The 14,881-nt window shown below is 47.6% G+C and overlaps 1 gene segment (V, D, J or C); it reads left to right on the plus strand.

The window, feature by feature from the left end:
* Positions 1–13,421: 13,421 nt before the first annotated feature.
* Positions 13,422–14,423, plus strand: LOC129550732 (immunoglobulin heavy variable 4-59-like). The segment is given in 2 exon segments: positions 13,422–13,578; positions 13,660–14,423. Coding segments are annotated over 2 exon segments (372 nt in total).
* The last annotated feature ends 458 nt before the right edge of the window (positions 14,424–14,881 follow it).

A 14,881-nucleotide genomic window follows, 5' to 3' on the forward strand; every position in this document is an offset into this window, starting at 1 on the left:
TTTTAAGCTTTGTTTTGTTTTTGTACATGAGGGAGGAAGAGACCCACCCTCCTTCTTGCTGTCAAATTGCACAGTTAGAATCTGGAGCAAGCAGTGTTAAAGCCTCTAGTGTCAGAGGTCCCCAATGATTCTCACCATTCACAGATTCTGTACTGCAAAGTCACCTACAAGCTAGCTTTTATTAGCATCTTACCATAACTACTGTTACCTTGTGTCCTTACATGGCCATTTGCAGTATGGCCAGTTCATTGAGTCACTCAGCACACCGCACATTCCAGGTGAGGTCAATCAGCGTGATACCATCTCGCCTCAACGTCCCTGAAGTCCACACCCCATTCTGAGCTCAGGTCCGGATCATTCATAAGGGGAAATACAGAGGTCCTCAGGTGGATTTGTCCGTGGGGTCAACGTGGAGCCCACCACCGTCTGTCCTCTCTCCCATCACAGTGACCGTCACTGGCACAGGGAAAGGAAGTAGGAGCTGTGCTGGGCTCAGCCCTGAGGAAAGACCCAGGGGCTGAGGGGATGAGGGGCTGAGCTGATGTGGGCGAGGGGCAGGAGGTGGGGGCCGTCGGCACGGAGACTCTGGGCTCAGAAAAGGGGACCTGCTCACAGAGGGCTGAGGCCTCAGGGAAAGCACGACTGTGGTCTAGAAGATGAATCTGTGCTGTCCTCTGCCTGGCAACAGCTCCCCCGGGTGAGGGTCGCAGGTGTCAGACACCGTTCTGTGGGGTCAGCTGCGACTGGGGTTACTGGCAGGGACTTACTCTCCTTCCCCGCGGCCCTTCCCCAGGCGCAGCTGATAGGGACTCACTCTCGTGCTCCAGGCGCAGCCGCAGGTCCTCTCAGGACACGTGAAGCCCTCGCCGACACTTCCTCTCCTGTGCTATTCATTTCTCTGGTTATTCCATCACCAGAGACACGACTGGAGCTTGTTCTCTCGGGGCTTCCCTGACCGCTCAGTTGGTAAAGAATCCACCTGCAATGCAGGAGACTCTAGTTCAATTCCTGGGTCGGGAAGATTCCCTGAAGAAGAGATAGGCTACCCACTCCAGTCTAGCTGGCCTTCGCTTGTGACTCAGGTGGTAAAGAATCTGGCTGCAATGAGAGAGACCTGGGTTCAGTCTCTGGGTTGGGAACATCCCCTGGAGAAGGGAAAGGCTACCCACTCCCAGTATTCTGGCCTGGAGAATTCCATGGACTGCATGTTCCATGTGATCGCAAAGAGTCAGACATGACTGAGCAAGTTTCACTTTCACTTTCTGTCAGGCCCCAGGGTTGGGCTGCTGTGGATGGGGAAATACACGACATAGGGACATTCACTGTTGACTATCCCGTAAGAGCCGCATCTCCATATCCAGGAACACATCCAGGAACCAGTGATCTCTGCCACTGAGCTCTGTGACCACCAAGGGAACAGCCGTGTATTACTGTGTGAGACACACAGGTGTGTGAGCCCAGACACACACCATCCTGCAGGGAGGCAGGAGGAGCTGGGCTCGGGACCCCCAGGGCACCCTCAGCAGGCACAGGGTCCAGCCTCAGCAGCAGCTGCACGTGGAGGGTGGGTCTGCTCTCCTGCTACAGTCTTGGTTTCCACTGCATCTATATTTTCCATGGGCTCCCTATTAAATTTAATTTTTAATGAAGTAGGGATACTTTTATACACACACAGAGATAATATGGAAATTACACCACCCTTATGGCAGAAAGCAAAGAAGAGCTAAAGAGCCTCTTTATGAAAGTGAGAGAGGAGAGTGAAAAAATTGACTTAAACTCAGCATCCAGAAAACTAAGATCATGGCATCCAGTCCCATCACTTCATGGCAAATAGATGGGGAAACAATTGTAGCAGTGAGAGACTTTATTTTGGGGGGCTCCAAAATCACTGCAGATGGTGACTGCAGCCAGGAAATTAAAAGACACTTGCTCCTGGGAAGAAAAACTGTGACCAAAGTAAAACAGCATATTAAAAAGCAGAGACATTACTTTACCAACAATGGTCCATCTAGTCAAAGCTATGGTTTTTCTAGTAGTCACATATGGAGGTTAGAGTTGGAGTATAAAGAAAGGGAGTGCCAAAGAACTGATGCTTTTGAACTGTGGTGTTGGAGAAGACTCTTAATGTTCATTAGAAGGACTGATACTGAAAATTAAACTCCAATACTTTGGCCACCTGATGTGAAGAGTTGACTCATTGGAAGAGACCCTGATGCTGGGAAAGATTGAGGGCAGGAGGAGAAGGGACGACAGAGGATGAGATGGTTGGATGGCATCACTGACTCGATGGACATGAGTTTCAGCAGGCTCCAGGAATTGTTGGTGGACAGGGAAGCCTGGTGTGCTGCAGTCCGTGGGGTAGCAAAGAGTTGGACACAACTGAGCGACTGAACTGAACTGACTGACACACATAATTTTCAACAGCTAAGATGTTTTCTGCATCATTTTTCTTTTTTTCTAAGGAACTCAGTAAAACACTTGACTCTCACATTAATTTCAAAACTGTTAACTATCCTGAAAGGAAACGAGATATTTAAACACTCTTAATCTTTGTTTTGTTTTTGTACATGAGGAAGGAAGAGACTCACCTTCCTGCTTATAGTCAAACCGCAGTTAGAATCTGGAGCATGCGGTGTTAAAGACTTTGGTGTCAAGATCCCCAGGGCTGCATATGCACTGTTTATCATTATTCACAGATGCCGTATTTCAAATTCACCTATATTCTAGCACCTTAACATAAATACTGTCACTTTGTGTACTTACAGAGACATTTTAAAATGCATTCTTATAGACGCATTCTCTATCTAAATGCAGGTTTTAGAATAGCAAGGAGAAATAAGAAAGCCTTCCTCAGCGATCAACGCAGAGAAACAAGAGGAAACAACAGAGTGAAACAAGGGTCTACAAGCAATCTCCATTCGAGCCGATTTCTCTGTCCTCGCCTGTCCAGACTCACCTTTCTCATCGGGGTAACGCTTGTTCCCCCACAGCGCCTTTCCTCCACTGAAGTGCGTGCTGCAATTCCATTCATCAAACTCCAGAAATGAAAACGAATGTGAAGTGAGGCCATGAGCATGCTGCTTCACCTGACACGGGATGGGAGGAGGGTCCGGGGGGACATTTGGTGAAAAGGGTTTGTTCGCTGCTGTGATTCTCTGGATGAGCAATTATGTCGGACGGGCCAATGCAAATGTCCTGAAAAAGCGCCTGTGTGAGCCCTGGGTCTCTAGACACTTCTCCAGAAAACACCAGAATGCGGCCAACTCTGATGTGCCCCCATTAGAGAAGGGGGCCCTGCAGACCCCACTGGGCATGTCCCACTCTGTCCTGGAGCTGGTTCGGGGGAGAAGCTGGGTCCAGGGTGAGGATCCCAAGCCCACACACTGAGGCTCACACCTACCAAAGTCCTTTATGCACAGGCCTTTATGATTCTTTTTGTAACTTTACATCCATGTAAAGGAATTAACATTCATACCTAAATGCTACATTTATTTATTTACCTGTGTAAAAATGAAAACAATGGTGAAATCTAAAGTTCTATCAAGATACAGTCACATAACAGAACTATATTTTCCCAAATCTTGTCATTGGCAACATATTGCCCAGGACACTCACATCCGCTTGGGGCACCTCCTTCACTGTTGGTGTCCAAACCGACAACCAGGTATATAGTCAGGACACATGCAAATAGGGCCCTCCCTCTGCTGAAGAAAACCTTCCCAACGCTGACCCTGCAGCTCTGGGAGAGGAGCCCCATCCCAGGATCCCAGGTGCTCCCACTCAGTGATCAGGGCTGAACATGGACCACTCACCATGAAATCTGGACTGAACTGTGTTCTCCTTGTTGCTATTTGAAAGGTGATTGATGGAGAACAAGAGATCCTGAAGTTGAGAGTGGACGTGAGTGAGGGAATCCGCGGATGTGTGACAGTCTCCTGATCAGGATGCCTCTGTGTTTGTGGGTGTCCAGTGTGAGGTGCAGCTGGTGGAGTCTGGGGTGAGGCTTGGTGCAGCCTGGGGTATCTTGAGACTCACTCTCCTGGGCAGGTTCTTCACATTTGATGACTAAGCCATGCACTGGGTCCATCTCCAGGGAAGGGCCTGGAATGGGTTTCAGGTGTGGACTGGAATGATGACAACACATACTCTGCAGACTCTGTGAAGGGCCGATTCACCGTCTCCAGAGACAACTCCAAGAGCACAGTGCCTCTGGAAATGAACAGCCTGAGAGCTGAGGACACGGCCGTGTATTTCTGTGCAAAAGACACACAGTGAGGGAAAGTCAGCGTGAGCCCGGACACAAACCTCCCTGTAGGCAACAAGAGAGCTTATGTTGCAGGGAGCGCTCAGGACCCACAGAGCTCTGAAATCTGCCGCGGGAGCAGACGCAGACAGGGGCGAGGAAGGGGCTTTCTGCTGGGATCCCCTCTCACCTCAGCACCCCAGGGGCAGTTTTGATTTGTTCGTTCTTGCTGTAATTTATGATATTCTCAGTGCAGCTCTGTGAGAGAGTAAAGGACATGGAAGCCTGGCGCTGCGGTCCATGGGGTCACAAAAAGTCGGACATGACTGAGCAGCTGAACAGTAGCAGTGCAGCGAAGAGTAAAGGAGGTGATATTTTCGTTGGCACATGAGAAATCACAAATGACTTGAGGCCGTTTTAACCCCCAGGTCTTACACTGACAAAGGGAGTGTGCTGAGGGTTCTGAGGGCCACTTGGAGGAACAAGCCCAGGTCAGTCGTTCTGAGGTTTAACCTTGTGTTCTCTCCCCTCAAAAAGGCACAGACTGACTCCTCACGGTTCTCAGAATCCACCTAAGACACGTTCCCCACTGAAGTCCCCGTCCTCCATGATAACCTCCCACTCCTTACCCACTGGGCTGGACACTGATGATCAGAAACTGGCCGCATCTGTGGGCATCTCTCAGTCTCCTGGACTGAGGAGCAGCCCACCTTAGGAGGTACAGATCTCAGATTTCCCCATTAAACTGGGGGAATTATCAGCACATAGAAATATGGTACAGGTTTTGAAAGCAACCCTTCAACTCATGTCCTTAAATGTTTCTCTGCCTTTCCAGGCAGAAAACCCACAGAAGTCATGAGAGCTAGCAGGACAGAGCCCTGATCCCTGCCTTCCCGCTGCAGTCTCTCACATAGCCCGCAGAAACCCACTGCAACACTGCCCTTACACTACAGTTTTCTAAAATTTCCATAAATCGGTTCCACACCCTGAGCTCAACAAACTTGAGCCCTACAAACTTGAGCCCTTCTCGTGCTTCCCAGATAGCCACCAAGTGCCAGACAGACAGTAGGTCTTAACAGTGAACCTCAACCATGATGGTGAGTCCAAAAGTGTTACTGAAAAGGGAATCCAGCTCAGGGTTATCAAGCTGGTGGAATCAAAGGACCTGAAGCTCAGTCTCAGAAAGAAACAAACAAGAAATACAAAATTATCTGGAAAACGAGGTCTAAAAGGACAAAAAATACGTGCCTATTTCAAAGGACTAAGCATTCCAATTAAAAGACACCGAGTGGCAGATTAGATCATAAAGCGAGCCTATAATACGCTGCCTGCAGGAGCCCCGATTTAAGGTGAAGGATAAGCTCGGTTCAGCCCCTCACTCACGTCCAACAAGGAGAGCAGCATGCCAGGCCTCCCTGTCCATCAGCAACTCCCCGCCTTGCTCGAACTCATGTCCATCCAGTTGGTGATGCCCTCCCACCATCTCCTCCTCTGTCGTCCCCTTCTCCTCCTGCCATCAGTCTTTCCCAGCATGAGAGTCTTTTCCAGTAAGTCAGTTCTTCACGTAAGGGGCCAAAGTACTGTGGCTTCAGTTTCAGCATCAGTCCTTCCAGTGAATATTCAGGACTGATTTCCCCTAGGATTGACAGGTTTAATCTCCTTGCTGTCCAAGGGACTCTGAAGAGTCTTCTCCAACACCATAGCTCAAAAGCACCAATTCTTTGGTGCTCAGTTTTCTTTATGGCCCAACTCTCACATCTGTACAAGACTTCTGGAAAAATCATAACTTTGACTACACATTTGTCAGTAAAGTAACGTCTCTGCTTTTCGATATGTGGTCTAGGTTGGTCAGAGCTTTTCTTCCAAGGAGCAACCAGCTTTTAATCTCATGGCTGCAGTCACCATCTGCAGGGATTTTGGAGCCCAAGAAATTAGTCTGTCACTGTTTCCACTGTTTCCCCATCTGTCTTGTTCACTGTCATATCTCCCAGTACCAGATGCAGATAATATTTGTTGAATGAATGAAAGCACAAACATAGGAATACTGTATTGCAGTGGTGATTTGGAGAGCAGAAGACAGCCTGTAGCTACTGCTGTCACCTAACTCTGAAGATCTGAACCTTGATCTATGTTATTGTCAGGTTCTTCCAAGGATAGAAGTTCTTCCAAGAATCTACAGGAGGGCAACTCAAAACTCAGAGAGTTCTAATGCAGGCCATGAAATGTTCTGATTAAGAATACAGACCAGCAGGTGATTGCCTGGGTTCAAGTCCTATTTCTGCCTCTTCGTAGTTCTATAATGTAGGTCAAATTACATACCATGTCTACCTCAATGAAACTATGGGCCATGTCTTGTTGGGCCACCCAAGACGGAAGGGGCATGGCAGAGAGTTCTGACAAAACACGGTCCACTGGAGAAGGGAATGGCAAACCACTTCAGTATTCTTGTCTTGAGAACCCCATGAACACTATGGAAAAGTGAAGGATACACAGAGAATAAAAATGGGGGCCTCATTTCATATAAACAGAAATGACAATAATGAGGAAATAACAAAATTTATATCACATAAAATAGGCTTTCAAAGAAAAGCCATAAAGGAAGATAAAGAAGCACATCATATGCAGATAAGTAGACAAATATAGAAGAGGGTGTCATGTTGTCGACATCATGCACCTGGTGCAGGAGCTCTCAGGTGCACGAGAAGAGACGCTAACAGACCGGGAGGAAGGCACAGACAGCAAGGCAGCGGCGCTTGAGACTTAAGCGCAGAGCGGACGGCAGCGGACGCAGCTCCCAGGCAGAAAACCGTGAGGCCCCGTTGCCAAGCTCTCGATGAACTCTAAGGGTTTTTGGGAAAGTCCTTAGGATTTTCTATGTAGAGCATCATGTAATCTGCAAACAGTGAGAGTTTTACTTCTTTTCCAGTTTATATTGTTTATTTCTTTTCCTTCTCTATCTGTTATAACTAGGTCATCCAAAATTATGTAGAATAAAATTGATGAGAGTGGGCATTATTGTCTTATTCCTGATCTCAGCAGAAATGCTTTCGTCTTTTCACAATTGAAAGCAGTGAGGTGGAGATGGGTCTTGCTGAGACGGGGACATCCAGCAGAGCTCCTGCTGGTTAATACTCCCTGGGGCATGGACATCTCTGGTGGTTCATTTGCCCTGACCCAACATCCCCGCCACAACAGCTCAGGCCCAAGCTCTCATCAGGGAACAAGGTCCCCACAAGGTCCCCACTGTGCAGTGCAGAAAACAAAAAAGAAAAGACAAAACACAAAGCAAATAATGAAAACAGAAATAATTGAAACAAATAGCCCCCCAAAAAAACAAACACTATCCAAGCCAAATACCAAAACAAAACAAACAAACAAAAATGAAAACAAGGAACAAAAAAGAATCCAAAAACCAGGAGAACAACCAAACCCAAAAGCAAAATAAACCATAAATACAAAAACAAACAAAAAGCCAAGAGAGCAGAGAGCAAACACGAAACATGACCAACAAGGCAACAAATAAAGATCAAAGCAACAGCAAAGATCAATGGAGCCAAAACATGGCTCTCTGAGATGACAAGCAACGTTGAAAAGCCTGCAGCCTGACTCATCACGAAAAAAAGGGAGAATATCCAAATCAATAAAAAGGAGAAATACAATGGGCACCCCAGAAATAAAAATGATCATAAGATATTACCACAATCAACTTAATGCCAAAAACATGGACAACATAAAAGAAATGGACAAAGTCTTAGAAAGGCACAACCTTCCAAGACTAATCAAGAAGAAATAGAAAATAGGAAGAGACCAATTATAAGAACTGAAATTGAAGCTGTGATTGATAATCTCTCAACAAACAAAAACCCAAGGCCTGACGGCCTCACAGGTAAATTCTGTCAAACATTTGGAGAAGAGTTATCACCTCAAAGAGTTATCACTTCTCAAACTCTTCCAAAATCTCTTCGAGGAACAAACACTCCCGGGCACATCCTGCAAGTCCGCCACCTCCCTGACACCAAAACCAGACAAAGATATCATAAGAGCAGAACATTACAGACCGATTGCATCGATGAACATCAACACAAAAAAATTCTCAACAAAATACGAGCTATCCGTGGAGCATGTGTCTGTGCAGGCTGACGGGGGCACAGCATCAACAGAGGAGGCTTTGCTGGGGGCAGTGCACAGATCCCTGGGGCCTGCGTGGCCTGGGGAGACTCAGTGGTGGCGTTTGTGCCCACTGAGGTTTGTGTGGCTGCAGCGAGTTTTGGCAGGGGCAACACCAGGGCCTCAAGGACCCACCCAGGGCGTGTGTGCTCGGCCACCTCAGTCACGCCTGACTCTTTGTGACCCTATTGACTCTAGACCACCAGGCCTCTCTGTCCATGGGATTCTCCAGGCAAGAATCCTGGAGTGGGTTGCTATGCCCTCCTCCAGGAGATCTTCCCAAGCCAGGGATCAAACCTGAGTCTCCTGTGTATCCTGCATTGCAGAAAGATTCTTTACCACTGAGCCACCAGGGAAAACCCACTGGGCCCAGACAGTGTTTAAATCCATTGAGGAAAACTTTACTAAGCTTCAAGGTCTGGGAATAATCTTTGGCTCCTGTTCCAGCCCCTGGGCCTGTTGATCTGCCCCCTTCCTCTCTGTTCCTTTATGTGGAAGGTGGTCCATGTTTGAAGCTGAGCACTTTCACCAGCCTGTTTCCTCCTGGTGGATTTTGAGAGTCTAAAACCTATGTTGGGCCCATGCATATTTACAAGTGCTATGTTTTTTTCTTGGACTGATTCTTAGATTATTACGTCTTTCCTTGTCTCTTATAACAGTATTTCAGAGTCTACTTTGTCTTGTATGAGAATTGCTACTCCAGTTTCCTTTGATTTCCATTTACATGGAATATCCTTGTCTATCCTGTCAGTTTCCATCTGTTTCCGTCTGTGGGTCTGAGGTGGGTCTCTTCTAGACAGCACGTATGGGTCTTGTTTTTGTTCTATCAGCAAAGTCCATATCTTTTGGTTGGAGTATTAATCAGTTTACATTTAAGGTAATTATCAACATGTAGGTGATCCAACCAGTCCATTCTAAGGGAGATCGATCCTGGGTGTTCATTGGAAGGACTGATGCTAAAGCTGAAACTCCAGTACTTTGGCCACCTCATGCGACGAGTTGACTCACTGGAAAATACTGATGCTGGGAGGGTTTGAGGGCGGGAGGAGAAGGGGACAACAGAGAATGAGATGGCTGGATGGCATCACCGACTCTGTGGACATGAGTTTGAGTGTACTCCAGGAGTTGGTGATGGACAGGGAGGCCTGGCGTGCTGTGATTCATGGGGTCGCGGACAGTCGGACACGACTGAGCGACTGAACTGAACTGAACTGAGGTGATTTATCATATAGGTCACTGTGGATGTTGAACCATGACCCTCAAGTAAAAGACAATTGATGAGGGTGTAGGATACTTTCTATACATTGTTGGATTTAATTTACTAATACTCTGTTGAGAATTTTTGCATTTAAATTCCTCAGAGGTATGTTTTGTAGAATTCCCAAGAAAAATTGTCTGTTCCTGGACTGTTTCTGGAACTTTTAAAAATGATTAATATAAAACTCAATTTAGACACAAACGATCAGTCTTTTCAAGTTGTCTGTTCCATCTTGATTGAATTTTGAAGGTTTTTCAGTTTAGGAATTTGTCCGTTTCTTCTAGGCTGTCCAATTTGCTGGCGTACAACTCTTTGTAACAATCCCGTGTGATTTTTTGGTATCTCCGTGGTATTAGTTGTCTAATACCTTGACGCTCCTTCTATTTCTTATTTTATTGCAGTACGTTGTTTCTTCTCCTTGGTGCGCCTGGGTGAAGATTTATGATCTTGTTTGTCTTTGCAGAAACCCCAGCGCAGTGTTTCGGGGGCACTTCTCTGTTTCATGTTTGTGTGTGTGTCTGTATTCATCTCAGTGTTACTGGCCTCTTCTCCGTTTTTTGTTCTTTCCTTCTTTCTACTGCCTCTGGGCTTTGTTTGATCTTTTTTCTAATTCCTTTAGGGAGTAAGTTAGGCTGTTTACTTCCAGTTTCTTGAGGAAGGCCTGTATTGTTATCAACTTTCCTCTTAGAACTGCTGTGCTACCGTAGACTTTAGAGGTAAAATTGTCTATATATGCGAAAGACATAACACTGTAGATAGAAAACCCTAAAAACTCCACACAAAGCTACTGCTGCTGCTGCTGCTGCTGCTGCTAAGTCACTTCAGTCGTGTCCGACTCTGTGTGACCCCTTGACGGAAGCCCACCAGGCTCCCCCGTCCCTGGGATTCTCCAGGCAAGAATACGGGAGTGGGTTGCCATTTCCTTCTCCAATGTGTGAAAGTGAAAAGTGAAAAATGAAAGTGAAGTCGCTCAGTTATGTCCAACCCTTAGCAACCCCATGGACTGCAGCCTACCAGGCTCCTCCATCCATGGGATTTTCTAGGCAATAGTACTGGAGTGGCTTGCCATTGCCTTCTCCGCACAAAGCTACTAGACAACACTTATCCAGAGCCCTGAACTCAAAGGTCGGAACGGGTACCAGCCTTTGATTGCTTACGGCTGAGGAGTTATTGGGGATTCTCTGGGGATTCCCACTGCTAACCCATAAACTAAACCCCATATAAACCAACTGGCAGGGGATTTGGGCATGTGGTCTGCAGTCTTCCAGTCCTGTGAGATGAGAAGCATATTTGGGTTTCACAGGTGGTCCAACAGGATCACAAGATCAGAGAAAGCACAGGAGAGAGGAAAGCCTGTCAGGTGGCACACTGCAAGACTCCACTGGCTTTGATGACGGACAAAGGTGTTGAGCCAAGGGATGAGGGCACAGCTAGAAGCTCAGTGACCTGGATGCCAGAGGCCCGCAGTTCCAGGGTCATTCCCTGGAGTCTTGATCATGTTGCATAACATCTGGGATTAGTGGTCCCATGAAAGAGAAGGGAATACCAGACCACCTGACCTGCCTCTTGAGAAACCTGTATGCAGGTCAGGAAGCAACAGTTAGAACTGGACATGGAACAGACTGGTTCCAAATAGGAAAAGGAGTACGTCAAGGCTGTATATTGTCACCCTGCTTATTTAAATTATATGCAGAGTACATCATGAGAAACGCTGGGCTGGAGGAAGCACAAGCTGGAATCAAGATTGCCGGGAGAAATATCAATAACCTCAGATATGCAGATGACACCACCCTTATGGCAGAAAGTGAAGAGGAACTGAAAAGCCTCTTGATGAAATTGAAAGAGGAGAATGAAAATGTTGGCTTAAAACTCAACATTCAGAAAACTAAGATCATGGCATCTGGTCCCATCACTTCATGGGAAATAGGTGGGGAAACAGTGTCAGACTTTCTTTTTCTGGGCTCCAAAATCACAGCAGATGGTGATTGCAGTCATGAAATTAAAAGACGCTTACTCCTTGGAAGGAAAGTTATGATCAACCTAGACAGAATGTTAAAAAGCAGAGACATTACTTTTCCAACCAAGGTCTGTCTAGTCAAGGCTATGATTTTTTCCGTGGTCATGTATGGATGTGAGAGTTGGACTGTGAAGAAAGCTGAGTACCGAAGAATTGATGCTTTTGAACTGTGGTGTTGGAGAAGACTCTTGAGAGTCCCTTGGACTGCAAGGAGATCCAACCAGTCCATTCTAAAGGAGATCAGTCCTGGGTGTTCTTTGGAAGGACTGATGCTAAAACTGAAACTCCAATACTCTGGCCACCTCATGCGAAGAGTTGACTCACTGGAAAAGACCCTTGTGCTGGGAGGGATTGGGGGCAGGAGGAGAAGGGGACAACAGAGAATGAGATGGCTGGATGGCATCACCGACTTGATGGACATGAGTTTGAGTGAACTCCAGGAGTTGGTGATGGACGGGGAGGCCTGGCGTGCTGTGATTCATGGGGTCGCAAAGAGTCGGACACGACTGAGCGACTGAAGTGAACTGAACTGACACTCTGAGACAGAGTGACGTTGGGCCTCTCCGCAGAGCACTTTCAGGTGTTGGGAAACTGGATCTGGCACAGGAGACATGCTGGTGCAGAACTTCTATGGCCAAAGCCAGACCAGAAAGGGCTTTTCATAGACAGTAGGTTCTAACTCAGTCAGTGTACAGGTGAGATCCCTGTGCCAAGGAAGAGCTGATCTGCCCTGGACCCGAAGGGGTGATGTCTCAGGAAGGAGAGGACCAGGGTCACGTGGACAGGGTGTCAGTCAGGCGGGGGACGCACACTGGGCTTTGCTGGCTCCAGAAGAGAGAACACCAGTGATGACCTGATGACAGCACTCACACCCCCGGCAAACACGCTGTCAAGTCCACACACGCTGTGACTGCCGCCATCCCCAGGACACATCCTCACAGACAGAAATGTTGGTGTGAGGCCATCGCCTTAGGGCCCAGAGTAAGAAGGGGGAGCTGAGCACTGAGGCGCTCCCAGGAGCTGTCTGTCCTCGGCCCTCAGTGGCCTGGGGTCCTCAGTGTCCACCCTCAGGGAGGAGGTCCTGAGGTTCACGAGGTCCTGCAGACACTCAGCTGTGCACAGGGAAACGCAGGACAGGCCACCGGGCAAGTCAGCCGTGCTGGGAAGATGAGCATCTCAGCAGAAATGTCTGCTTTGTCCACAAAATTAATGCTGTGTTTAATTATTATGAACAAATGTCTAGAGTGATTCTTGAGGTTATTTAAGCTTTCAAGATGAAAACTAGTCAAGAGAGCAAAGGCAATATAAACGCTTCGGGAATTCTGATAAACACTAAATTGTACCAAACTCCATTAAATTCAATGTGTTATTACATGTATAGTTTTCTCTGATGTTTGCATATGGAGTAAGTAAACATAAGTTAATCAGAAAAGAAAACAAAATAAGACTTTGTGTCAAACAACTGGGTGGTCCCTGAATGTGTGGTGGGCATTTGATCCATAAAGGTAAACACCTCCAGTGAGTCTGCCATTGTTCCCTGAAAGCATCTTCTTTCCTGACCAGCACTCCATCATCATTTCATTTCTCAGCAGTCTTCTTGTCATGGGGAGGGGGTCCCCAGGAGGGGGCTGAGTTCTCTGAGGGCACAGTTCTCACCTCCCTCACAGGGCGAGCCCCATAGACAGGACCTCTTTTCACTGCGTTCTGCTTTGTGTGCAGAGGTCCCTCCCGTATGCAAATATCCACTCAGGTCACAGGGCAGAAACAGAGCACCAGCTCGCTTAAATTCAGCTTTCTCCTGAGGCCTGAAGAGATTTCCGGGAGTGGTGCCTCTCCTCTGCGCGAAGATGAGCCCACTGTGGATCTTCCTCTTCATGCTGTCAGCTCCCAGAGGTGAGTGTCTCTGGATCAGACATGGCACGTGGGGAGGCTGCATCTGAGCCCATGGGTCACCGTGCTTCTCTCTGTCCACAGGGGTCCTGTCCCAGGTGCAGCTGCAGGAGTCGGGACCCAGCCTGGTGAAGCCCGCACAGACCCTCTCCCTCACCTGCACAGTCTCAGGATTCTCACTTACCAGCAATGCTGTAAGCTGGGTCCGCCAGGCCCCAGGGAAGGCGCTGGAGTGGGTTGGTGTCATATATAGTGGTGGAAGCACATACTATAACCCAGCCCTGAAATCCCGGCTCAGCATCAGCAGGGACACCTCCAAGAGCCAAGTCTCCCTGTCGCTGAGCAGCGTGACAGCTGAGGACACGGCCGTGTATTACTGTGCGAGAGACACAGTGAGGGGAAGTCAGTGAGAGGCCAGACAGAAACCGCCCAGCATGAGGCCCGTGACCACCAGGGGGCGCTCAGGACCCAGTACAGAGCTGAGCCCAGGAGCAGGTGCAGAAGAGGCGTTGGGTGGAGGGGGGCCTTGGGGGATTCTCTTCAGAACCTGTTCTTTCCTCCTCCTGCTCAGGATCTGCACTTCAGACCCTCTTATGTGTCCTGATATTTCATCGCTGTGGTTTATGTCACTCTCAGACAACTGTGTGTGTATATATATTTTAATTTTTCCTTGAAGCAAGGAGAGCTTTATGCAAACACACATGCACACGCTCACACATAATACTGAACAGATAACATTTTTTCTCCTTCATTTTTCTTCTTTCTAAGGAACTCGGTGAAACACTTGACTCCACGTTGATTTCAAAACTGTTAACTATCCTGAAAGGAAACGTGAGATATTTAATCACTTTTAAGCTTTGTTTTGTTTTTGTACATGAGGGAGGAAGAGACCCACCCTCCTTCTTGCTGTCAAATTGCACAGTTAGAATCTGGAGCAAGCAGTGTTAAAGCCTCTAGTGTCAGAGGTCCCCAATGATTCTCACCATTCACAGATTCTGTACTGCAAAGTCACCTACAAGCTAGCTTTTATTAGCATCTTACCATAACTACTGTTACCTTGTGTCCTTACATGGCCATTTGCAGTATGGCCAGTTCATTGAGTCACTCAGCACACCGCACATTCCAGGTGAGGTCAATCAGCGTGATACCACCTCGCCTCAACGTCCCTGAAGTCCACACCCCATTCTGAGCTCAGGTCCGGATCATTCATAAGGGGAAATACAGAGGTCCTCAGGTGGATTTGTCCGTGGGGTCAACGTGGAGCCCACCACCGTCTGTCCTCTCTCCCATCACAGTGACCGTCACT

The sequence above is a fragment of the Moschus berezovskii genome, chromosome 21 (genome assembly GCF_049115385.1).
Source record: "Moschus berezovskii isolate FMDL1 chromosome 21, NW_MosBer_1.0, whole genome shotgun sequence".
Classification (NCBI taxonomy): Eukaryota; Metazoa; Chordata; class Mammalia; order Artiodactyla; family Moschidae; genus Moschus; species Moschus berezovskii.